Raw genomic sequence first — 27,393 nt, 5'->3', positions numbered from 1 at the left:
TCATCTATTAAGGACCGTTAAACAGCTTCACACTTGCAAGTGAGAATTCTAGATTCGATAGGCTAGTGGTTGAATCTTCTTGTTATATCTTATTTATAGACTTTGAGCACTATCTGATCTCATAGAGATCACAATCTAATATAATAGAAATTACAATCCAATATTATCTTCAATAAAAGGCATGGAAGGTGCAAGCTATTCCAGGTACAAACATGTAAGGTGCAGATTCAGTCGGTCAATTATCAATTAGGTTCAACGAATTTCCACTATTTTGGGCGACTGAAAATTCGCCAGCAAGTAAACTAAAAAACTGGTTTGAGAAATATTGAATTCTAAGCATGAATGCCTACACACTAAGCCTATTGCTATTGCAAGTTCAAAATTGCTAATTAATGAATTGATAGTTTAGGAATCTTCTTCTAAATATCTTTTTTTTGGGAGAAATCTATAGCACTGATATCTTATGGACAAAATTTATCAAAAGATGTCTTGGTAGTTACAAGAATTTCTTTATAACTTCTTAAAAAGAACTATAGAAATGTCAAACAGTAACTTAATATCACCTTAGAAGAGTACATATGTAGTTCTATAATGATGGCATACTCCATGGTAACATGTAATAAATGATAATTTTGTCCAAATTGAGTGTGGAGACACATCATGCCTCTCTTCCACTTTGATGTCAATATCAACATTGACTCAGACCCCTATAATTAGCGTTTTATTTATGTTCCATATACAAAAGATGATTCATGTCATTTTCACCTTGAGGACAATTCCAATTGGTAACTTTATATATAAGTTTTGCCTATAACTTAATTTAGCCTATGCCTCGATCAACAAAAAGCATTATTCTCACACCAAAATTAATACACTTTATTGGTTTCAATCAATTAAGTATTGACAGGGATAGCAGGAAACTCACATTTAACACCATAATTAACATATGTTTTAGGTAGAACGCTTGTTCTGCAAAAGCCAAAATTTTGAACCAATGCCAGAAAGTTGCTCCTCTGAGACCAAAGAAGAGTGACTCTGGATTTTCATATTCATGTCATTATGTGCCAGGCCTTGTGAAGTAAAACATGTTCCAATTACTGGGCTTGTTAGAGCCAATCCATGAGCAAGCGTTATGACATTTTGACCTGAATTATTTTCTTGTAAATGGGGAGCCTTAGAAGCACTGGTAGAAGCAGAATCATTTCCCATCAATTTCTCATTGCATTGAATTGAACTATTTATAGTTGGAATCATGTCTGCAAAACAACGTTTCAGTGTCAAATTGCAATTACTTAAACACTGCTAATATGTATTCAAATAATAGGTAATGTTTTTGTTTGGTGGACAAAAATTAAAATTTTCTGTTTCACAACAATAAAACGCAATAGATAATAACAAACTATATTTGCTGATCATTTAAGCTACCTAAAAATTTGGTGTGTTCACCTTGATCAGTCTTTGCAGTCTTGTTAAGAGAATTGCACCCAGGATTTTGTGTAGTTACATCACAGAGTTCAAGTTTTGTTATCAAGGAATTGATGAAATCTGCCATCTTACCACTTACAGAAAGAAAAATATATTTAGTTCAGAAAAGTGGATCAGCAATTATAGCACATTAGAACTACATGTCATATCCAATCACAAACCTACATACACGAGATCTTACATAAAGTATTAGTAAATCCAAATAATCAAAAAGAAACAAGGCCATTTATATTTACCAAAGAACAATCAGAAAGGGATGCATTATCTAGTCATATGGATGGTCAACAGCAACCACGAAGAATTCATTAACATGTTACCAGAAAACACAAGAAAACGGTCTTAACATCTGCAAACTTCTCGGTAATACCCCATGACACTAATTCATAAGGGCATATGACAAACTCTAAGTCTACTCTGACACCAAGAATGCCATAGACAACATATCAACAGTGATAAAAGTCTAGCAAGAACTTGGAATTAATTTATTATATGCTAGTCTAAATAAGCATAAGTGATAATCCTTAACATATATTCAATGTTTCTTAACCTAGTTTACTCCAAGGTTGGGGTGTGGGAGATGAGGGAATAAGTTTCAAGAAATAATAGAGTATACTGCAGAATATCCAAGGGACTAGAGGTTAGTGATGACATGGAAATGCTCCTAGGGTAACTAATCATCTATATGGATCGTTTGATCCAATATGGACTGTTAGAACTATGCCATAGTTGAACTACTCGCCAAAACCAAAAATTCGCCAAGGCCCGAAAAAAAAAACTCGGGAAAAGTCGGCCAATACTCAGCAAAAACTCGGAAACTTAAAAAATTGCCTAAATTTAATTAGAAATGCTTGTTTTGTGCAAAATTCAATGAGAAGATGCATCCAATGAGTAAATAAATGAGTACACAAAAGAAACAAGCTGACTCTAGATATATTTAATTGGTTTAAACTTTAAATGCAAAGTGGGTACAATTGTGACCTTTTCACACATCGCCCCATTGCAAATGGGGACCCCCCTACTTTTTAGGCCCTCCTAGTCCATCGGTTTTGTTTTTTGGGGTCTTTTGGTGGCAGTCTCGTCAGTCTCTTTGCTTTGCAAGTGTTCAGGGGTCAAATCGATTAAGTCTGCTTTTCGTTTGGGTAAATTTGATGAAGTCTAGGGCTTGTTTTGTCGATTTTAGGGTTTATGCCTTTAGTCCTAGATTTTAGGGGATTTTGTTAGGGTTTTGGAAAACCTGAACTTATAACTAGAATCAGGACCCTTCAAGGAACCTCCCAGTAAAATTTGAGCCAAAACATAGCAACTTTCTATTTTTAGTAGTTTCTATTTTTAGTAAGTTTATTTTTTTAGTAAGTGCTTTCCTGACCTGTTTTGTCCAAACCCTAACATTTTGAAACACTTACTATTTGGGAAAATCTATTTTGGCGGGTTCATCCCTAAAGAATGAACGTTCCTGAAGATCATTTCTAAATCTGGAAGTGTCAGAAGACAAACAAGTTGGATCAAAAAATGGTTTAGTATGGAACTCCTATTCTAGAAGTGGAAAGCATGCAAAATCATCCAAGTCTGGAAATTCACATCAATCCACAAATATCATCCTGATCCGGAAATGGCCTGAAATTTGACTGTCTGAAAATTTAAAAGATCTTCTAAAACCTAGAATTTGCATTATAATTCCTAGAGACCTGAAACCACTCTCAAACATCTTGCCAATATATATGAAATATAACTTAAAGTATAAGTGACATATGTTATATTTCATATATATATTATGATAAAGGAAGATTCCTCCATGGTCAAAATTCCTTCCTCCTAGCAAAAATCCGCCCAAGACATTTGCATGGAGCCAAAGTAAGGTCAACATGAAAAATGGAAAATATTGTGAATTCCATGATGAGGTCAAAAATCCACCCAAGAAGCTCATAGGGCGCCAGAATGAGGTGACCTTGGAATTCATTGAAATGCATTGAATCCTTGGCAAGCGCAAAATCCGCCCTACTCCTTAGGAGGGAGCCAAATAGAGGGAGTCAGGGAAGAATAAAAAAGGTTCAAAATTCCTCCTTCAATGAAGAATTGCGCCTATGAGTAATGGAGGGTGCCAAATAGAGGCAGTCAGGGAAGGTGAAGAAATTTGATGAATTCCTCCTCTGAGTCAAAGTTCCATCCATGCTAGAAGCAGGATTCCAAGAATCAAATGGCCAAGGATGAAATGATGAATTCCTTCACAAAGTGAATTCCATGCTTAAGTTGGAAAATTAAAAAATTTGTATAGGGCATGAAAATCCAAGGGTCAAGAAGGAATGGAAAGCAAAAATCCCCTCGAGAAAAATTTTGAAAAATCTATTTTTAGACACCAAATCTTATTACAATCCGAAAAATTTTGCAGATTTGGAATCGTGAGAGATTTCTCTCTACTGGACACGGGTCCTAAATTTTAGGGAAATCCCCAAAAAATGTGTGTGAAAAAATTGGTCAAAAGCTCCCTGCGCACATGATGAATTCAAAGAGCACAAAAATTCCTTCCTCAAGGAATAAATTTCCAAAATTTCTTCTCCAGTTCCAAAATGTGCCCAAGGTTGGAAACAAGACATAAAAAAAATCAAGGTTCAGGAAGAAAAGTTCAAAATTCAAAAAATTCAATCCTCAGGGAACAATTGCACCCAAGAAGAATAATTCCAGGAAAGATGAAAATTTGGCTGTGTGTTGGAAATTCTTTCCTTCAGGACAAAATTCCAAGAAAGATGAAAATTTGGCTAAGTCATGGAAATTCCTTCCTTCACGACAGAATTCCGAGAAAGTGGAAAAATTGACTAAGTGTTGGAAATTCTTTCCTTCAAAAAAGAATTCCAAGAAATATGAAACATTGACTGAGTGTTGGAAATTCATTCCTTCATGACAGAATTCTTGAAAAAAGGTGAAATTTTGGCGGAGTATTGGAAATTCCTTCTTTCGAGACAAAATTCCAAGCAAGGAGGAAATCACACCCAAGGATGAATTGAAGATAAAATTTCTAAGACAAGGAAGGAATCAAGGATGAGATGAACAAGAAATTTCCCCAGAGAAAATTTTTGAAAAATCCATTCTTGGGCATCAAATCACATCCAAGTTTCAAACTTTTTACAGATTTGGAGTCGTGGGAGAATTCTCTCCCTCCTAGACTTGAAACCCTAATTTGTGGAAAATTCTTAAAAAACAGGAGATGGTGAAAATTGATGGAAAACCCTCTCTGAGCAAGGAAAGTTGAAGAGACTTCAAGAAAATTTTTCCTGAATCAAATTTTCTCTCTCCAACAATTCTAGATGTGTAGGAGCGGATATACGACGATGAGGTCCACTTGCATGGCGAGGATCTATTGAACGCATGGCACTATGGTGGCGCATTCATTGCCAGAATATTTGACCAAATGGCGACCTTGTCATTGTATGTTAAATTTATGGCAGATTATTTTGCATGTAGCTGCCGCATGTGGAAATGATGGAGCATTTATGACATAATGGGGTGATTTTTGCATGGATGAATATTCAATGCATGTTGGGCAAATGGATTGTATTTTGGGTACTTTTGAATTAGTTGTACATGGACTTAGTAGGTATTAATTATTGATTCCCACCTTGTTGCATCTTGAGTGGGGAATCTTCTAGGGTGAAACCCTAATTAGGGTTTTGCATGTAATCATGGCTTGAGGCCTATATAAAGGGGTGACCCCCTCATTTGTAAGAAGAGGGAGACTTGTATGAAATTGTTGCGATAAGTTTTGAGATAATAACAATGAAACATTTTTCTTTGATGGTGTCCACTTAAGTTATTTTTTCAAAGCTTGCATGGTTTCACCTTCCTCACTTAGATTAGAAGTAGTAAAGTGCTTTGATTTCAATGGAGAATGTAACGGTGTCTGATGAATTTCCATGGTTCATACTTTTTGCATCTTGTTGATTGTAAGTTGCAGTGTACAGTTAGCCTGAGCCACTAAACTTGTGCCAAGTTCGATTGTGGACAATCATTTGGATTGCATCGTGTTGGGTATTCAAATGCACTTTCTTAATATGAAAATCCTTCATCATCCTCAGAAGATTGCATAGGTTCTTGCGGAGTTGTAGTTAAACTTGGCAAAGCAGAGCTTGGTTTATTTGGAATTTGTCCACCAAAGCACTATTCATTGTTATCATTGCCCTTAGGAATAGATTTAGATCCTTCTAAACCCTTTCCCCTTTATTTTCAGTTCATTTTAGTTCGTTCAAAATAGAAGCATCGCAAAATTGCCATATCAGATGATGGAGTTCTAGCAACAGCAAAGAAGTGAAAGAACGATCCAAACGTAAGGCCCCTTGGATTACCAGCAATCACATCAGCCAACTGAGTCACGTCTGTAGCATAAAGGAACCTTGGAGTTAGCCGTTTGAACTTTCCGCAATCTTAGCATACGGTTAAACTTTGATCAAGAGAGAGTGAAGTGACCATTGGTAACTTTATTCTGTGTTAGACGTAATAAAAAACACGTCAACAAGTACAAAATCACATCCTCACGGAGAATGCTAATGGCTGGAAGCAAAATAGTAAATAGTTTTTATAGAACTAAAAGTAAATACATCAATACAATTACATCTTCCTCTTCCTAGCTCTATTAAAAACTAGGGGAGAGGTAGAACTAGAGGGTCTAGTCCTAGAAGTCTTCTATGGACATGACTGCGCCTCCTCGCTCAATATGACTGGCTCAAGCCGTGGCTCCTCCTCCATCCTGGATGTAGCTCTACCTCTAGTTGCTCCTGGCATTGGCAATGACTCCTCATACTCCTCAATGTCATCCAGTGTGAAACCAAATCCACCCCCCTCCTCCTCCATAGCCTAGCTCTCCAAATCATTGATATCATCCTCTGTAAACAATGGAGGTTGCTCCTGCGATGTCCAATCACTCTAAGGATCTATATCATTCAAATCAATTGGACCAACTGGTGCTTCCTCTACCTTTGTTATGCGCAACTGAAGATTATATTGCACAAAGACAAGGTCATTGAAGCATTTTTGAGCTAACTTGCTCCTCTTCTTCGTGTCAATGGCCTCAAACAAGCTCCTATTACGCTCACAACTAGATGAAGTACGAGGCTGACATAAGATTCTAAGGGCAATTTTTTTGAGATTTGGGGTATTTCCACCCAAACTTTGCCACCAAGCATCTACAAAATAAAATATTGAAAAGTTAGAATGCAAAATGAAAAGTGAAAACATATTTTATCAATTTATCAATTACTTTAGACCCCAAAATCCAAATGGCAAATCTTATACCTAGGGTTTGAGTGGTTCTTCCTCTCCTAGCCAACTCTGAAGAGAATAGCTTACCCCTTGCTTCCTCATAATTTTGGAGTTCAACCACAATTAGGTCTCTCACCTCAACCTCGAGTATCATTCTTTGAATGCATATAGTGAGGCCCTCCATGACCTCTTCATTAGGATCTAAATAAAAATCCCTTAACTTAAAATGAGGGTTGAGGAAGTATCGTGTTGTATGAATGGGTTGGTGGAGCTAATTGTTCCACGTCTTATCAATAATTTCCCAGATGGGATCAAATTTGAGTCTATCCCCCCCTTGTAGTAATTTTTGATAGACTCATTGGCCCTATCCATGGCCTCATAAACATACCCCTTTGGGGTTTGATCCCCATCTACCAAGCAGGGAACTCTAACCAAGAGCTCCGACACCTACAATTGAAAAATACAAATTACGAAAAGACTAATTATTGAAGTTACAAATTAATAATGAGGCTTGAATCAATAATTAAATGTTCAAGTTTTGAAGTTACCTTCACAATCTCTGTAGCCTTTTGTGCAAATAGGTTGTCGAAGACTATGCATGCAACACCCTCTCCTTCAGGCTTCTTTGAATAAGATGAGTCTATCCATGCTCGACTCACAAACATTTGTTTCAAAGAAGTCAATGTGCCAAGAATGCTTTGCAACATCAAGAAAATCATTGCAAACCTTGTGACACCTGCTCTTACCAAATCTCTCCCTTGGGTGTGCTTTCTCATCAAATGAAGAACCCAAGGGTGGTTGTAAATATATTTTGTGATCCTCCTTGCATCTTCCACAACTAGAGTCACCCAATCAAGTTTTCCTAAGTCGTCCAAAAGAAGGTCAAGGACATGTGCTGCACAAGGTGTCCAAAAAAGAGTGGGGTGCCTATCTTGGAGAATTTTACCTACTGCCACATATGTTGTTGCATTATCGGCGATTCTTCCACAACTAGAGTCACCCAATCAAGTTTTCTTAAGTCGTCCAGAAGAAGGTCAAGGACATGTGTTGCACAAGGTGTCCAAAAAAGAGTGAGGTGCCTATCTTGGAGAATTTTACCTACTGCCACATATGTTGTTGCATTATCGGTGATTATTTGCACCACATTCTCAACTCCCACCTCCATGACAATTTGCTCCAACATTAGAGCCAAAGTTTCAGCATTTTTTACCTAGTTGGAGGCATCCACGGATTTCAAGAATCACATTGTTCTTGCAAGCAACTATAAAATTAATTATGATGTGGTTTTTTCCATTTGTCCACCCATCGGAAAGAATAGTGCAGCCATATTTTCTCCATTCTTTTCTTTTGGTCCTCCACCACTTCTTTTGCCCTATCAATTGCATTTGTGAGCAACCTACAAGAACAAAGTGAAATTAGGTCTTAGTACACAATTTTGATTTAATAAACAAGAAAAACATTTAAAAAATGAAATCAAGTGGACTATTTGCTCACCTCCCACCCAAGTCCCTGCAAGAAGGCACCTTGTATCCTTTTCCTAAAACTATCAATGTGGTAACCAAATTAAGCCAATAAGGATTGTCTGCAACATTGAATGAATGGGATGTTGTTGAAGTACCAAAAAACGACACATGCAATGTCAGTTTTCTCATGCGCCTCCCTATTCCATCCAATTGACTCTGATGATGGTTGTGCTCTAGGTGTGTTCTTGGGCACAAAATAATTACCTATTGACTCTATTGCTGATGATGATGTAGCAGGTGCTCTACTAGAAGAAGAAGTGGTGGCCGAGGTGATGTTGGGTTTGTGGATACGTGGGCCACGACGAGAGCCCAGTATGCCCTGAACTGCTTCTTCTTCTTCTTCAAGGTCAATTGAAGCACCTTAAGATTTAGCTATTGCTACTCTCATGGCTAGTTTTGTCGTCTCCCTTTGCAACTTTTTCTCTTACCCAGCTACAAGTATGCCATTAACGTCTCTTTTTATTTCTTTTGTGGCCCCAAGACATACCCTAGCATCATGCTTCTCGATACCTACAAGGTGGTATTTGACACGGTTTATACCTCCATGAATTATTATTTCACATTTAATGCATATCACCAACCCAAGTTTCGGTCCTTCATAGGCATACCTCCAAGTCCTATCTCTAGCACCTTTAGGACAGGTGCCTACATATCTAGATGGGCATGGTTCTAGTGGCCAGTTATCCTCTAAAGCTGAAACTAAATCACCTATATTTGCCATTATAAATTAATGTTTAACTGTTAACCTACACATACAAAGTGAAAAGACAAAGTTAATATTTTAGTTAGAAAATTTAGCAATCTAGTTAAATTAGTTTAAATAATTTTAGTCATCATTGAAAGTTTAAAAATAAAAAATAAAAACTATTAGGGTTTGAATTTTTTCGAAAAACTAGAGATTCTTCAAAACACAATGAAAAAATTAACAAAAATTGTCAAAAATGGTGTTAAATCTTGTTCTAATGACTCTAAATCATTTTTTACTACTTAGGAATGATTTTCTATTCATCTAGATGCAACAAAAAATAATAAAAAGTTTTTAAAAAATATAGGAAAAAAAATTAGAAAACCTACTTGGGAATCTGATTTTTGCTTCAAAAACCACCTCAAATCCACTTCAAATCCACTTAGAATTGGCAAGAATCTATGGAAATCAATTTGCAAATGTTTGGGAGGGTGTTTTTCCCCTTACTAGCAAAATACAAAACACAAAATGATCAAATGAGCTTTTTTCTAAAGTTTACTGCTTAGGTTCCTAGGCAGGCAAGTTGTAAACACGGACTCGACAAGTCAATCACACAAGTCAATGGCGTAAAAACTCGCCAAGTTTTCGGTGAGTGGTGCATCTATGCAATAATGCACAGACATCTATCCAATAGTAAGATTGCAAAACCAGTAAGTCGAGGACAAGATAATTTAAAACAGTTCTATAAAGGGGCAGCGAAACTCAACTGCAAAGGCATCTCAACTAGTCCAACCCTCAAAAGACCTTTGGTGAATCCAAGTAAACAAGAAAAAGGCATTGAATGTCATATTGACAGATTCAGCACCAGTTGAATTCATCAAAAGTCATTTACTGACATCTTGATAGATTAAACGCCTACTAGATTAATCAAGAGTCATCTAATGTCATTTTATTTGGAGGGTTTTCTGGAGTGTGGTGTCTCATTTCTTCATTGCCAATTTGTAGATTCCAATGTCAGATCAGACTTTTATTGTTGGAGTTAATGGGTATGCTTGATATGTAATTGTAATGTATTTTCATGAACTGGGTTGCTCATATTTTGAGACTACAGTGTATCTACAATTCTGAAATTAAATGTGAGTTATTTCAACTTTGTGGGATTCCTAAATATCAACATTTCCTCAGTTATTTAATTTGCACAAGTATTTCTATTATAAAGCAAATATTCTACACATCTCTCGGTTCTATGAACAATCGCAAAACAGGAAAAAAAAAAAAAAACAAGAATTTCTATTACAGTGGTATCTTGCCATCCTAAAGCATTCACTATGCAAGAGCAGTGATATGTCAAGATTGGATCAGCAACCTTTCACGCATCACTATAACACTCACAGGAACAGGTCTAATACAAATTTGGTAGTAGAAGAATACAGGGCAATAGAAGAACAAAGTACAGGTAATGCGGTGATACGAATCCAAGAGATCGAGGAGAATGCTTTCTAAACTTGTTGGATGCTCTAGTTAGAGGGCAGAAAGCTACAGAACAAAGAGCACAAAAACAAAATTAGCGCTTGGGACTTTTGAGTCTTTGACAAAATTAATGGCTCAGTAGTTGCAAGTGAATATTGGTGCAAATAATGCAACTAATGCCAATAATGCAAATATTGGAGGCAATAATGGTCAAGGAGAGAACTAATTCAGGGTGGGAATGCAAATCAACAAACAAAAACAGTAACTTCTAGGCATCTTATGCCTATCTTTCAACCTAGGGCTCATCCATAGGTTGATAATGAGCCCCAAATAATAGATTTATATGATCAGTTTAGGCATGATTAGGACAGTGGAGCTCCAGAGTTTCAAGCCACCATTTCATTAAGAAATTATATTGATGTTAGAAAAAAGCATAGACTTCGTATTGATAGAACACAAAACTATGATTTATAGAAAAAGGTTGGGAAGTTAACTCTTCTTACTATGATGGCTCAAGGAAGACTTCAGCTCAAGCTTGGGTTTTAAAAGTAGACACTTATTTAGCTCAATCCAATGCCAGAGGAAGAAGCAATCAAATATGTAGCAATACATTTAGATGACAATGTACATGAGTGATGGCACCATGGGCTGATAGCCATGGGACATGATCAGATTACCTCTATGCAGAGTTCATAGAGAGATTGATATTGAACATTGTATATTGACCAATCGTCTAGGAAGACTTTGAAATTTCCTACCAACATCTTATAAAAAATGTACAAAATGATCAGCTAGAAGGTAGCTGGATCGATGCATAAGCCGAAAGGCATCCTATTGTATGTGTACCATCTTCTACCATGAAGTTAGTTTTCAATTTATCCTTTTAGACGATACTTATTTGGTTGTATCCTGAAAATCCATCCATAAATGAATATATCTCATGGTCCACAACCTCCTCCAATATGGCATCGATGAATGGAATCGGGAATGGATCTTTGATTATTACTGCATCCAGGTACCTAAAGTTCACACAGATCCTGATCTTTTTTCTTTTGATCGGTAATGGGCCGAAGCCAATAAGGTGTACATACCTTACCCCCTTGTGGGATTTGAATTTGTGACCTCTCTTTCAAGAGCACAAGTTCTCCACCACTAGGCCAACTCAGGTTGTACCAGAACCTAATCTACTTTGCCTCCTTGAGAGATATTACAATCACCAAGACCCACTCGCATGTTTCTACCTTGAAAATTATACCCACCTCTAGCATATTCTCTATTTCCTCATGTACCTTGGCGACATAATTCTTATTCATACTATAGGGTCTTTTTCGTACGGGTTGTGCACCTAGTACGAGGGGAATCTGTGTACATAGAGATCTAGTAGTATCCTCTTCAGGTCCTTGTATGTCCAAGCAAAGGTGTCCTTCTATTCCATGAATATCTTAAATCCAACTGCCTTCAGTAAAGGGTCCTAGTCATCACCAAGATAACCTTTGGGTTGTCTTCATAGCCAAAATTTATCTTCTTTACACTCGGATCCTCATATTTTATTGTCTTGTCTCTTTCAAAGTGATGAGTGGTTGTATCGTCCACCAGTGCCACTTCCTCATACTCCTCATACTTTGGGGTGAAACTATCATTTTCGGTACCTTGGTCACCTTTCTCCACCTCCCCAATCTGTAGCATGTTGCATTCGGCATGGAAGACTTCATAGTTTTCCATTTGTCAGTGGAATAGTCCATTCAGGGAACTTGTCTCATCTTCAAAACAATCTTCCAATACGAGCACCCCTTCATCATTGGGTTCCATGCCTTTCCTTCCTTCGTCCATACCCGACTCTCCATCTTCGGACTCTAATTTGGAGGATGTCAGTTCTTCGCTCACCACCTGATTCCTCAAGTCGATGACATACTTCCTCCCTTCACTCTCAATCAAGAGTGCATTCCGCTTCCAATTATGATTTGCCTTGGTAGTAATCAACCATCCTCTCCCGAAGAGCGCACCGTAGGCCTTCTTGTTGCAAATGTGCTATTCAAGTTGTCATTGATGTCAACTCTCTACTCTGGAAATAGTTTGATTGTGTATAGTCTGGTTGAGCATAGGCAGTGTATGTATGAACCAAATGTTGTGTGGATGGCTGAAGTCTATCTATAGATATTCTGGATGGCAAATAATGTTAGCATGGTGTGTTTCCAGAGTATATGTGAATTTTGTTTGGTCCGCTTATTGCAGAGTTGAGTTCAGATGGATAAGTGCAAAGTTTGTATAGTTTTTGAAATTGTGGAGGAATGTGTTGCATTTCTCATCTTACTGGTACTCTAAGAATGTTATGGATCATTGGATCATGTTCCTAGAATGTCTTAACTTCTTTTGTGGTGGTCTGCTTATTTCAATTTTGGTCTGGATTAAGAGTTTGTGTACAATGATTTATCTTGAGAAGATGTTTTATGTGAACAATTGCGTGTGGTGTACATATAATCCTTTTTGGAGAAGTTTGGAAGGTGTGCCGACTTGGTATAGGTCTCTACACGTCTTTTTGCCTTCTGCATGAATTGTATAAATCATTTTTGGGCTGATGGTAAGCATACACGTTACATCTTCTTTAGGCCGACTTCATGAAGAATATTGATGATCTAGTTGGTATATATATAGCACAAATCAGTTGGGTTATAGTCTGTGTGCGACATGTCATATCCAATCACAAACCTACATAAACAAGATCTTACATAAAGTATTAGTAAATCCAAATAATCAAAAAGAAATAAAGCCATTTATATTTACCAAAGAACAATCAAAAAAGGATACATTATCTAGTTATATGGATGGTCAACAACAACTACCAAGAATTCATGAACATGTTACCAGAAAATGCAAGAAAATGGACTTAAAATCTGCAAACTTCTGGGTGATTCCCCATGACACTAACTCATGAGGGCATATGACAAACCCTAAGTCTACTCTGACACCAAGAATCCCATAGGCAACATATCAACAGTGATAAAAGTCTAGCAAGAACTTGGAATTCATTTATTATACGCCAATCTAAATAAGTATGAGTGATAATCCTTGTAACATATAGTCAATGTTTCTTAACCTAGTTTACTCCAAGGTTGGGATAAGGGAGACAAGGGAATAAGTTTCAAGAATAATTAGATGATACTGCAGAATATCCAAGGGAATGGAGGTCAGCGATGACATGAATCCACCATATCTTCAATGAAATCAAATATTATTTCTCCAAGTCTTACAGCAATGTCTTCTCCTACTATACTTCTACTCTAAGGAGCAAGAGGTCTCTATTTCTAATGAGCTATCTAATAGTTTACAAATGAGAATGCATGGGCCTTTTATAGAGATCCTTCCACAAATGAACAGCCAAGATTGATTTGCAATCAAGGGCAAGGATTACAATATGGAACCCTAATTAGGGTTTTACTAACAATAGCTTTTGCGGCACAGAAAAGTGGGGCCAAATCGACCAATGAGAAAATTACATTTGAAGACACTTGTCCTTCTTTCGAATATAAACCAATAATAAAATATCATCAGCACCTTCTCAAAGCTCACTTGGATAAGTCGGGTTCATGGAATCTAGTCACGTTGACTTGCAGACATTTAATTGGCCGAATAAGGTGATGGGGCACCATGTAGACCCAATAACTCATCACAAAGAATATTACATTTTGACTGATTGTGATGGAGTATATTCCCAAATCACATCATCTCGACCAAGGTTCTAACTTTGATCAACTCTTTTGAAATTATCCTTCCCTGATCATTTTCTTCTTTAAACGTACTTGCTTGGGAATTCACCTTCTTGGAATATCTTTTCTTGTTGACGATTGTCATTCCTTGAGTCTTTTCCTTCTGACTTTTGATCTTGGATTTTTGGAGGAAATTCAAGATGTTGTAAATTCTTCTTCTCACTTGCAATTGAACTTTGGATCCTTGGGGTTTGGAACTAGATAGCCTTGAAGCCTAAATATTTGGAGTTTGAATGTCCTCCTCGGCGTTTAGAACTAGAATTCTCCCTCCATGAACTTCCTGAGACTGGATTACTTCTTGAACTTGTATGTCATAAACTGGATCTGCTCATCTTGGACCTCCATGCCTCTTGATGTCCTGATGTTGCCTTTGGATTGGATAGATGTTGTCGTTATCATTTTTTAACATTTTGGAGATGGGCGCATTTGGAGCTTGGAAAAGAAATTTCTCCATACTTAGTTAAATTTTTTGAGTTTCCATGCCTTGAGAATGCTTGGGTGCACTTGGAGGGGGAATTTTCATACACAGCCAAATTTTCAATTTCCATGACTTCATGAATACTTGGGTGGACTTGGAGGGGGAAGGAATTTTCCTATACTTAGTCAATTTTTTGCCATTTCCAAGACTTGGGCACATTTGGGGTCTGGACAAGGAATTTCCAACACAATTGTTTTTTACACTTTCCAAGATTCCTGGCATGCTTAGATGCACTTGGGAAGCAAAGAACTTTTGGAATTTTGGAAAATTCCTCCTTGAAGGAGATATTGTACTTAGGTGCACTTTGATGCTTGTGGAGGATTTTTGCTCTCGCGGAAAATTCCTCCTCAGAGTGGATTTTCCACTCTTGAGCGCACTTTTGGCCTGGAGGAGGATTTTTCAATTCACCAAATTCCTCCTTTGATGAGAATTTGCACCCTTGGGTGCACTTTTGGCCTGGAGAAGGATTTTTTCTTCTGCACTCACTTCTTTTATGCTCTACATTTCATCTTCATTCTACTAGACTTGAATCCGGATATCTACTCCATTTACAGTCAACGTTCTCATGTTTCTAAAAATAGAAACTGCTAAAAATAGAAAGTTTTGTCCAAATGCAAAATTAGGTCAATCAGGGCCACAGTGAAACTTTCTATAAATAGGCACTGCTAAAACTTGAAAGTTCTCAAAAAAAACTCAAATTTTACTGTTAGGCCCTTTGAAATGGAAAGTTTTATCCAAACGCGAAATTAGGCCAATCAAGGCCACAATGAAACTTTCTAAAAAGACTATTAAAAATACAAAGTTCTCAGAAAATGCTCAAATTTCACTAATAGGCCCTTTGAAAGATTCTCTTTCTATACTTAGCCTCATATTTACTATGCTCAACGTTACAAACTTCTTTTTTTAAGTCTGGAGGATAAAAACCCTAAGATAGACAATACATGCTTCCAGACTTTAGCCAAAAATTTTGGTTGATTCTCTTTCATTTCCTCCTATCAGTTCTCAGGGTTATCTTGACACTTAGCCAAATGTCCATCATTCCATTCCTCTGACTGTGCATTCTTTGTTCTATTATTGCAATCTCTTACTTGGACAATGATATCACCCACTCAACGATGTCCTACTCTTAGCATCCAAAGTCTTGCTTCTCCCAATGTACCTGAAGAAAGACAAGGAAACGTTGTGAACTACATATATCAATCAAGTTCATAGTTAGCAAAATGCAAAGTTTGAAGGATAAGCAATAAGCACAATGCATTTCTCAATACATTAAAACCCTTATTCTCGACTTGATGACAATATTAAGATGGTATCCTATCTAGGCTGTATATTCCTTAAGAATCCATCCCCTACTTAGTCACTTCATTACTTTCAAAGATCAAAATCCAAACCAAGAAGACCTTATAACTCATTCCTTAGGGTCAAGAGACAACACAAATTGCAAAAGACTTGGTTTATTCAGTGAAAGAGGGGGTCCCCATTTGCAACGGGGCGATGCGTGAAAACGTCACAACAGGCAGCAAGTTGCAGAATAAAGAGCACAAAAACAAAATTAGCACTTGGGACTTTTGATTGAATTGATGGCTCCGTAGTTAGGAGTGAATATGGGTGCAAATAATGCAACTAATGTCAATAATGCCAATATTGGGGGCAATAATGGTCAAGGAGAGAACACATTCATGGTGAAATGCAAATCAACGAACAAGAACAATAGCTTCTAAGCATATTATGCCTATCCTTACACCTAGGGCTCAACCATAGGTTGACAATGACACTCAAATAACAGATTTATGGGATTAATTTAGGCATGATTGGGAGAGTGGAGGTCCAGAGTTTCAGGCCACCATTGCATTAAGAGATTATATTGATGTTAGAATAAAGCACAAACTTCGTACTAATAGAACATAAAACTATGATTTACAAAACAAGGTTGGCAAGTTAACTCTTCCTTACTATGAAGGCTCAAGGAAGACTTCAGCCCAAGCTTGGGTTTAGAAAGTACACCTATTTTCAGCTCAATCCAATGCTAGAAGAAGAAGCAATCAAATATGCAACTTTACATTTAGATGGCATTGTACACGAGTGGTGGCACCATGGGATGTTAACCATGGGACATGATCAAATTACCTCTTATGCAAAGTTCATAGAGAGATTGATTGAAATATTCCCTTTTCTTCTCTAGTTTTTTTTGCGGTTTGTTGGCCAATTCTGAGACCCGTTGGTCAGTCAGAGGCAAAATTAGGGTTTCCTATTTTCTAGAAGGATGCTTTGGCATTTTTCGTGGCTTGCATTTTGGAATTTTACAGTTTTGATTCTGGATTCCTTCTAGGTTTTTAGAGAGCTTCGCGATGGTGTGACATGCAACTGAATCTGAGGACTTTTCCGAACTTATTATTTTTAGTAAGTGGAGGCGAGGACAGCTTATTTTTCTAGGTTTTCCTGGGTTTTCAAAGAGCCTCGCGATGATGTCACATGTAAACGAATCCGAAGACTTTTTCCAGACTTACTATTTTTAGTAAGTGCGACGGCTGCTCAGAATGTGGTTAAAATCACTTTGGAAACACTATTTTTAGCATTATGCTAATTTTAGTAAGTACTATTTTTAGCAGCTCTATTTTTAGCAAAATGTCAGCAGGCCTGTTCAGATGGCTATTTCCGACAAGTCAGTTTGAGCAGTTGGTCTTCCAACATTTTTGGTGCTATTCTTGGCAAGGATTCTTCAGCTCAGTTCAATGACTATTTCTGGCAGGGCAATTCTCTCAGCTTGTTTCCCCATATCCTTGGAGCTTGTTTTGGCAGGTTCAGTATTTGATGAAAAAATGGTGTTTTAAATTCAATTATAACTTACGCCAAAGGTTGAACGATTTATTTAAAAGGGATTGCTTAAATTATATTGATATCTAAGTCATTTCCTTAATTATATGTGGGTGATTTTTGGTTGAGAAAAATATTTTATAAGTGAATTATTGTTAAGGCAAGATGGACACCTTAGGAGGAAAAATAAAACAATTTTATGATATAATTCACTTTATTTTTTAAACGCCATAATACACTTTATCAATGTATTTTTTATGAAGTGTATTTACCACCAAGTAATGGGCAATTTAGGAGAAATGAAATGAAATGCAAATTAAGGAAATTGGAATGTGGTTGTTTAGTCCCATCTTGTTAGGAAAAGAAGTTTGACTTGAGGAGGAAGTTATAAATATGTGCCTTGGCCTTCATTTGGGACTATCCAATAACAATTTTATAATGAACTGTTGCTGAAATGCAAAGTGAAAACTTTGGGGAACGCTTACCTCCTAGCCATAGCTTGATTTCTTGCTTGCAATACAGCAACTAGTCGAGCAAGAGACTGATCTTCATTCGGAGGAGTGGATTGAAGATAATGTTGCAGATTTATATATTAGTTTTCTGATTCTGGAGTGTTGTGTGTGGATTTTCAGTTTACTAGTTTTGGTGTGGTTGTAGCATGTTTTAGTTCATAACTCTCAGTTCGTGTGTCAGATCATTCTAGGTACTTGCTCATTCATTTTCTATGCCTTGGGCGATTCATCTTGTAAGTTTTTATTGAATATCTTGGAATATTAGATTTTATATAGCAAGTCGAACCTTTCAGCTATAGGCGTCTTTGTTGGGAGGTGTTTGGGGTTGTGTGTTATGCTGACTCTGATTTGTCGGTGCCATTTTCTCAATGTAGCCTTAATCGCTTTAAGCCTAGGGCCTTTGGAGTGCGTTTAGAGATAATTTGAGTGTGTGTGGAGTGATTTAGAAGTGTTTGTGAGGATTTTAATGTTGCTGGTCTGTATTTCCAGCCTATTGTTCATTCATATCAGATTTAGTTTTGGGGGGTTGAAGCTGGTTTTCAGGTGTGTGAGTCTATTGGTGTGGTGTCAATAGTCTTGGTAATAAGTTGCAGCTATTAGTTTGGGTTTTGGCATTTGAATATCCATGATGAATCATATTGTAATGCTGGTTAGTAGTACTAACACCAATTTATTTGAACTCTCTTAGTCCCACTACATAAGTGGAAGAGGTTGGCCTTGCCACCTATCTTTTGGATAGTGATTTCTCTTAATTTGTAATCCATATTGTGCATTGTAAAGCTGGTTGGTAGTACTAACAGCTATCTACTTGGATTGTTGCTCTTTGTCCCACTACATAAGTGGAAGAGGCTAGCTTGTCGCCTTCTTATCTATTGTAACACTGTCCTCCCGTTGAATAAGCGGTTGAGTTGATTGCTATTCATTTCTAGTCCTCCCGTTGCGTAAGCAGTTGAGTGATTGTTGTTCTTTCAGTCTTGTAATCTTCTAATTGGCTGGTTGCACCGCCATACTGCTGTAGAAGTTCTTACACCCGCTGGATAAGCGGAAGGGGTTGGCTTGCCACCATGTATTGTATTTGAGATTTCATTTCCAACAATTATTTGAGCTAACGATTCCCTTGAGACCGTATGCTCTCACCCTCCCATACTAGGCTCTCGATGATCAGAAAGTGAAAGGGTTACTTTCAGCATTTCCTTTCTGCGCAAGTTTGATTATTCTAACCTTAACGGGTGAATCTTGTTGTGTTAAAAATAAAAAAAAATTAAAGGGGATATTACATTGATTGAGAGGTTTGATGAGAAAGATCCAAAATTGAATTTTGAGTTAGCATAGCTCAAGCAATGGGGTTCTTTAGACACACTTGTAGCTGATTTCAAAGACTTGCAATGCTGGTCACAGACATTTCAAAGAGAGCACCCATGGTACTTTTCATGGATGGCTTGGTAGATTCCTTGAGAGGTTGGATTAAAGCCCTCAATCTACCTACCTTGTAGGAAGCCTCAAGACAACTAGAGACATGGAGGCTTCTACTTCTAGAAGAAAATTTCGATCAAAGAGATTCCCTCAACAGAAGGAAAAGGACAAGAAACAATTTCATATAGAATCACATCAGCCACATAATGATTCTAAAAGATTGGATAGTGAGCAACTTAATGACTTTTGAAGGAAAAAATTGTGCTTCCATTGTGGAGAACCTTGGGACCCATTTCACAAGTGCAGTGTGAAGGCAAAAGCTAAGCAATTAGAGTACTTTTCTGCTGAAGAATATGCATTAGAAGAATCAAAACAGCAATCAAATTTAGAAAGCAATGATGAGGAAAGATAGTCAAAAGAAGAGCAAAAGATTGACAATGCCATTGCCCAACTCTCTAGGGTATAGAAGGCAATTACATTTAAGGTGAGAGGAGTGCTATAGGGGTAGCAAATCATAACTCTTATCAATACAGGTGCCAATCATAACTTCATCGATGAGGGATTTGTGGCTAGGAGAGGCTTACCGATAGAGGAGCTATAATGTCCCCATTTTTGCACCTTCCTAAGCATAAGTTTTTTCAGAGGTTAGCTTATTATTTGTGGTCTTCGTAGGCTAATGGAGTGTTTAGGGGACCCTTTGCGGGTGATTCAGGGCTTTTCAATGGACCCTTGGGTTGTTTATCTTTATACTCTCCATCTCAAAGATTCAGTCATTTGGTGGTTCACCTTCCAAAGGTCTCTCAGGATCCTTTCAATGGACCCTTTGTGGGTGATTCAGGGCTTTTCAGTGGACCCTTGGGTTGTTTATCTTTATACTCTCCATCTCAAAGATTCAGTCATTTGGTGGTTCACCTTCCAAAGGTCTCTCAAGATCCGTTTGTACATACATACTATTTTTAGTAAGTCACTTGAGCATTTGGTCCCATACTATTTATCATAAGTCGTCTGGATGATCAAAGGGCGCCATGGTCATACCCGGGAAGTTGGTAAAAGCAATTAAATGTTTCAATATTGGCATTTATTGGAGTTAATGATTAATATTAAATTATTAAATTTTCAACTTTAATAAGATTAATAAAAGTAATGACTTTATATTATAAGGAGTTATAAGGGGGACTTTATTGCATAAATTATTGATGATATAAAGTCAATTATTAAGCCTTATTGGGATGCCAACTTCAATAATAATATTAAGTAAAATGAAATGAAATGTTATTTAAATGTATTTAATTTCCTTTGGCTGTGGGCTTGAGGAGAAATATATAAGGCACAACTGAAGTTCATTTCATTATTCATTATTCATTATATACTTTGAGAAAATCAATGAAGATTGGGAGCAAGGGTTTGTTGTAGCTTTGGTAGCTTTTGAGGACGGAATCCCTCAAAGAGAATAGTGTTTGCAGGTGTGAAATATCACCCAAGAACACTCAAATTGATAATCTCATCCAGAGGTTATAATTGTGCTTCATTGGATTCAATTCATCAAATGTTGATCAGTTTTCAATAGATTGAAAGAGAGCAGATTGAAAGGGTTTAATTGCAGATTGGAGACATTGATTTGCAGGTTGTATCATTTCTTGCCCTATCGTACCTTTCTCAAGGCTGGCTGTAATGTTTAATGGTCCCAACTTAGGGTTGTGTAAGCTTTTTCGGAGGGTTTTGTGACCTTTTTTCAGATCTGATAGGAAGGGTTTGTCAACTATTGAAGGGCAGATTAATCTCTTATTTGCTGTCCCATGCATGGTCATACCATACCACTAGCTATTGTAACTTCCAGCCTGGCCGTACTGTGTAATCTGCTTAAATGATATCTGGATGGCATTTCATCAGAATATGTACTGTTTTTATTTAATCAGCAATTAAGTTCTTGAGTTCTTGGAAAGTGATTTTAATTATTAATGTGTAGGAAGGTTTTCTAGCATTCCTCTTCAAATTTCTGCAATTTATCTCATTGTATCTCAAAGAACACAAAAAAAAATCAGAAAAAGAAAAAAAGAAAAAAAGAAAAAAATGCAAAAAAAACAAAAAAGCAAAAATACAAAATATTTCAAAACCTGAACTTCAAAGAACAGAACAAGGTGGGATATTTCAGGAGCATAATGGACTTAAGGTCACGGTAGTTGATGGGTACAAACTCTCTTGTACTCATAAGATTTCTAATCTGAGCACAAAGTTGGGTGATTATGAATTGAAGGATGAATTCTATGTGGTTAATATTGGGGACACCGATGTACTCATAGGAATGCATTGGATGTTGTCTTTTGTAGACTTTTCTTTTTCAACTTGTAGAAAATGGAAATGAAGTTTGAATCCAATGGGAAAAAGATAGCGCTCAAAGGACTATCAGTTGGGGGTTGTAGAGTTGTATCGTTCAAGAGGATGGAGTGATTGACTTGACAAGATCAAGTAGAGTGGGCAGCAGAGAGTCTTATCATGCCTACAGTAGCAGATCAGCAAAAAATTAACTACAGTTCTGATATTTAGAAGTGTCTATCAAAGCATAGCAAGGTGTTTGGGAGTATTCCTCATTGAGTTCCACCAGAGAGAGGAATAGAGCATGTCACAATGTTAGGAAGGTTGCTTCCCTTTACTACTAACCATTACTGAGGCTAGTGTAGATAATAAATAATGACCTGCCAAGTTTGTGCCAAGAGTGATTGTACCAACTGTCCTAGAATCCATATAGATAAATGTTGCTAAGTCTACTGTACCAAATGATGTCGTTTGAATATGTAATGTCGTACCAAGGCAGAGAAGACTATTGTACCACTATACCAAAGATTTGTACTTGTCTTCATACCAAGGTTGGAGTAAGCCATAACAGAATCAATTGAAGATGCAATACCCAGTGAGAAGGATATCGTACTATGTTACCACTAGGTTGTACCAATGATGAAGCAAGCCTTGCCAGCCATATGACAAAGCCACTGAGCAATCATATGGAACAAGATGGGACTCATACCAAATACAGTCATACAAATGTGGCGAGTTAAACCCGTACTAGAGGCAATTATACGGAAATAGCAAGTGTCCATTGTACAGTAATACCAATCAGCAAGCACCATAAAGCGTAGGGAGAATATTGAGGCCGTATGAAGGGAAGGCAAAAACGTCCTATAGTGCCAAGGAATGGATGTCATACAAATGAAATTGTCATATCTTGAAAGCTCATACTGATTCTAGCCTACGGTAGATTTGAACATGAACTCTTTCCTTTGTGTTACAAATTTGGTTGATGATTTAGTGTTCTCACCTTCCTTCTTGTGGTAATTCCGTTGGGAAGCATAGAGGAGGGTGAAAGAAGACTTCAGATAATTCCTCCACTTGATGATTCTCAATTGAATAATTCTCCACTTGAATTGATAGGCTCCGGCATTCACACGTTCAACTATTCATCAACTATTCATGCCTTCGATCCTCCCTCTAAATATCACATGGTTATACCGAGGGGGGGGTGGGGGGTGGGTGGGTGAATCAATATAACAACAAATTTTACCAATTTAACTTTATTAATCACAATAGCATTATTCACTAACTTTCAACACTCGTGCACATAAGACACAATAATACAATGTTTTCAGTGGAAACCCAAATGGGAAAAAACCACGACAAATCAATGCTTTTATATAATTCTTCTTTTACAATGTTTGTAGGCACCAACCTACTAAAGGCACCTTGTGAGCACCAACTCCCAATATGAGGCACCAACCTTACCATTATTAATTTCCACCTTGACAATGTTGCTATCTCAACAGATGGACAATTGCAAACTCCTCCACAAATTATGTCTTCTTCAATGGATGACAAAAACTCTCTCTATATCTTCATTAAAATTTGCTTCTTATTCTCTTCTTAAATCTGTATATGTATAATTATATATTTGCTGCCATATACTCAGAAATCTGCCTTTTAACAATCTTCTATTCATTCTCACAAGTCTGCTGATATATGATATGCCTTTCTACACTTTCCACACAACACACTACAAATGATTTTCATGTTTTATTTATATCTTCAACATACCCCTTCATAAGAGGTGTGGACTCTTTCCAAAGAGTTGTCCCTATTAAAACAAATTAAACTTTATTTAATACTCTAACCAAATCGCATCTCCCTTGACCCATTTAAATTGCTGACTTAATCACACATCTCTTTATTCATTAATCTCATCTTTTGGATAGCAAAAATATATCTCGTGGCAATCGCACCTTTTTGCTGGCTTGTCTTAAATGACATATTATATTAATTACTTGACATATGTTAATATTCCTTTCTTATCTGAAGCGATGCCTTTTCAACTTGAAAAAGACAAAAAACTTTACCTTATTAATAAGACAAAACAATTTTGTCTTCTAGTGAAACAATTTGCCCTCTTCAAAAAATCGCACCATCTGGAGATTACATTATTAATTTAATAAATTACTGCTGCATTAATTTGTTGTTTTCAACATAATCTAGGTCGGTTTCTTTTCACTGTGCTGGTTTCCTTTATGATATTTAAATTTCTCCTTTTAATTAATTTGATGTCCTTATTAATGCTGATGTCTTCTTGATTATCACTGATATTAATGTTGACTGCTGCTTTGCACCACACAAGTGCAATCACTATTTGATAGAACCGCTTCATTATATCTTTGTCGATTCAATCAAACACATTGTCGTTTACTTTTAATCATAGTTGGCACACTCGCAAAGTACTCGGCGAGTTTTAAAAACTCCCCGAGTTTTTATGCTTTGCGAGTTTTTACCACTTAAACTCACCGCAAAAACTCAGCAAGTCCATAAAAAAAACTCGGCCGCCTGATTTCATAAGCCGAAAAAGGCAAAAAATGAGTTTATTTCATCATTTTGAGTTGGGTATTTTGCTGAGAAGGGGGAAAACACACTCCAACACTCTTGCAAGGTGATTTCCACCGATTCTTGCCAGTTTCAAGTGGATTTGAAGCGGAATTGAGGTGGTTTTTCAAGAAAAATCAGATTCTCGGGTAGGTTTTCTTCTTTTTTATGTTTTTTTAAAACATTTTATTTATTTTTTGTTGCATCTAGATGAATAGAAAATCATTCCTAAGTAGTCAAAAATCTTTTTGAGTCATTGAAACAAGATTTAACACTATTTTTGACAAGCTTTGTTGAATTTTTCACTGCTTTTTTTTAGAATCTCTAGTTTTTCAAAAAAAATCAAACCCTAATAATTTTTGTTTTTTTAAACTTTGAATGATGTCTAAAATTATTTCAACTAATTTAGATAGTTTGCTAAATTGTTTAACTAAAATATTAAATTTCTTTTTTCACTTTGTATGTGTAGGTTAATTAACCATTAATTATGGCAAATTCTAATTGGCCACTAGAACCATGCCCATCTGGATATGTAGGCACCCATCCTAAAGGTGTTAAAGATAGGACTTGGAGGTATGCCTATGAAGGACCAGATCCTAGGATAGTGATTTGCTTAAAATGTGAAAAAATACTTCATGGAGGCATAAACCGCCTCAAATACAACCTTGTAGGCATAGACAAGCATGATGCTACAGAATGCATTGGGACCACTGATGAAATAAAAAAAGAAATGAATGTCGTACTTGCAGCTGGGGAAGAGAAGAAATTGCGAAGGGAAAGGGCAAAACTAGCCATGAGATCAGCCATAGCTGATTCTCAAGGTGCTTCTATTGACATTGAAGAAGAAGAAGCACTTCAAGGCATAGTGGGCTCTCGTCATGGCCCATGTATCCACAAACCTAGCACCACCTCGCCCATCGCTTTTGCTTCCACTAGTACAGTACCTAGCATTGTTGCATCACCACCAAGGACACAATCCATAGGTAGTTATTTTGTGCCCAAGAACACACCTGGAGCACAACCATCATTAGAGGCCACTAGATGGAATAGGGAGGTACATGAGAAAACAAACATTGCAGCTGCTGATTTTTGGTACTTCAACAACATCCCATTCAATGTGGCAGACAATCCTTATTGATTGAATTTGGTGACCACAATGACAGCTTCAGGAAAGGGGTACAAGGCCCCTTCTTGCAAGGATTTGAGTGGGAGGTTAGTAAATAGTCCACTTGATTTCATTTTTAATTTTTTTTTAGATTTCTTGTTTATTAAATAAAAATTGTGTACTAAGACCTAATTTCACTTTGTTCTTATAGGTTGCTCACAAATGCAGTTGATAGGGCAAAAGAAGTGGTGGAGGACCAAAGAAATGAATGGAAAAAATATGGCTGCACCATTCTTTCTGATGTGTGGACGGATGGCAAAAACCGCACCATTAATTTTTTGGTTGATTGCAAGGACAATATTGTGTTCTTGAAATCAGTTCATGCCTCCAGTAAGGTGAAAAATGCAAAAACGTTGGCTCGAATGTTGGAGCACATTGTCATGGAGGTGGGAGTAGAGAATGTGATGCAAATCATCACAGATAATGCAACAACATATGTGGCAGCAGGTGGAATCCTTTTGAATTATCACCTTTAGCAATATTTTCATTTGTTGTGGCTTTGTTTTTCTTGGTTGTAACTTTCTTAAGAATTACTTCTTCTTTTGCAGGGAGAATCCTCCAAGATAGGCACCCCACTCTTTTTTGGACACCTTGTGCAACACATGTCCTTGACTTTCTTTTGGAGGACATAGGAAAACTTGATTGGGTGACTCCAATTGTGGAAGATGCAAAGAGGATCACGCAATATATTTACAATCACCCCTGGGTTCTACATTTGATGAGAGAGCACACCCAAGGGAGAGATTTGGTGAGAGTTGGTGTCACAAGGTTTACAACGATTTTCTTGACGTTGCAAAGCATTCTTGTTGCATTGACTTCTTTGAAACAAATGTTTGTGAGTCAAGCATGGCTAGACTCGCCTTATTCAAAGAAGGCTAAAGGAGAGGGTGTTGCATGCAGTCTTCGACAACCATTTTGCATAAAAGACTGCAGAGATTGTGAAAGTAACTTCAAAGCGTGAATTTTTAATTATTCTTGATTAAAGTCTCTCATTACTAATTTGTAACTTTATTAATTAATTTTTTTGTAATTTGTATTTTTCAATTGTAGGTGTCAAAGCCCTTGGTTAGAGTTCTCCGCTTGGTAGATGAGGAAAAAACCCCAATGGGGTGTATTTATGAGGCCATAGATAGGGCCAAGGAGTCTATCAAAAATTACTAGAAGGGGGGTAGACTCAAATTTGATCCCATTTGGGAAATTATTGATAAGAGGTAGAACAATCAGCTCCACCAACTCATTCATGCAGCAGGGTACTTCCTCAACCCTCGTTTTAAGTTTGGGGGTTCTTACTCAGATCCTCGTGGAGAGGTCATGGAGGGCCTCACTACATGCATTCAGAGGATGATACCCGATGTTGAGGTGAGAGATCTCATTGTGGTCGAACTCCAAAATTATGAGGAAGCAAGGGGTAAGCTATTCTTCAAAGCTGGCCATAAGAGGAAGAACCACTCAAACCCCAGGTATAACATTTGCCATTTGAATTGATAAATTGATATATTATGTTTTCGCTTTTTTCTTTGCTTTCTAAGTTTTCAATATTTTATTTTGCATATGCTTGGTGGCAAAGTTGGGGTGGAAATTCCCCAAATCTCAAAAAATTTGCCCTCAGAATCCTATGTCAGTCTTGTAGTTAATCCAGTTGTGAGCGCAATTGGAGCTTGTTTGAAGCCATCCATACAAAGAAGAGGAGAAAGTTAGCGCAAAAATGCCTCAATGACCTTGTCTTTGTGCAATATAATCTTCGGTTGCGCATAAGATAGGTAGAGGAAGCATCAGTTTGTCCACTTGACTTGGATGACATAGATCCTTATAGTGATTGGACGTCACAAGAGCAGCTTCCATTGTTTACAGAGGATGAAATCACTGATTTGGAGAGATGGGCTATGGAGGAGGAGGGGGGTGGATTTGGTTTCACGTTGTATGACATTGAGGAGGATGAGG

The 27,393-nt window shown here is 37.1% G+C and overlaps 1 protein-coding gene across 20 annotated transcripts in view; it reads right to left on the bottom strand.

Moving 5' to 3' along the window:
* Nucleotides 1-581: 581 nt before the first annotated feature.
* LOC131079407 (uncharacterized) overlaps nt 582-27,393 on the bottom strand; it is a 108,673-nt gene continuing 81,861 nt past the window's right edge. For 14 of the 20 annotated variants that reach the window (XM_059207119.1, XM_059207120.1, XM_059207121.1 and 11 more), the window contains 2 exons: nt 1,426-1,559; nt 582-1,256 (listed from right to left, as the gene is read on the bottom strand). In XM_059207119.1, coding sequence (XP_059063102.1) covers nt 952-1,256; nt 1,426-1,559 — 439 coding nt within the window. In that variant the 3' untranslated portion in view covers nt 582-951. The remainder of the gene's footprint in view (nt 1,257-1,425; nt 1,560-27,393) is intronic. The other 6 variants (XM_059207123.1, XM_059207122.1, XM_058017334.2 and 3 more) reach the window with 2 other exon arrangements.

This window comes from Cryptomeria japonica, chromosome 6 (assembly GCF_030272615.1).
Source record: "Cryptomeria japonica chromosome 6, Sugi_1.0, whole genome shotgun sequence".
NCBI lineage: Eukaryota > Viridiplantae > Streptophyta > Pinopsida > Cupressales > Cupressaceae > Cryptomeria > Cryptomeria japonica.
The sequence above is the reverse complement of the archived record's forward strand: the minus strand, read 5'-3'. Positions and strand labels throughout refer to the sequence as shown.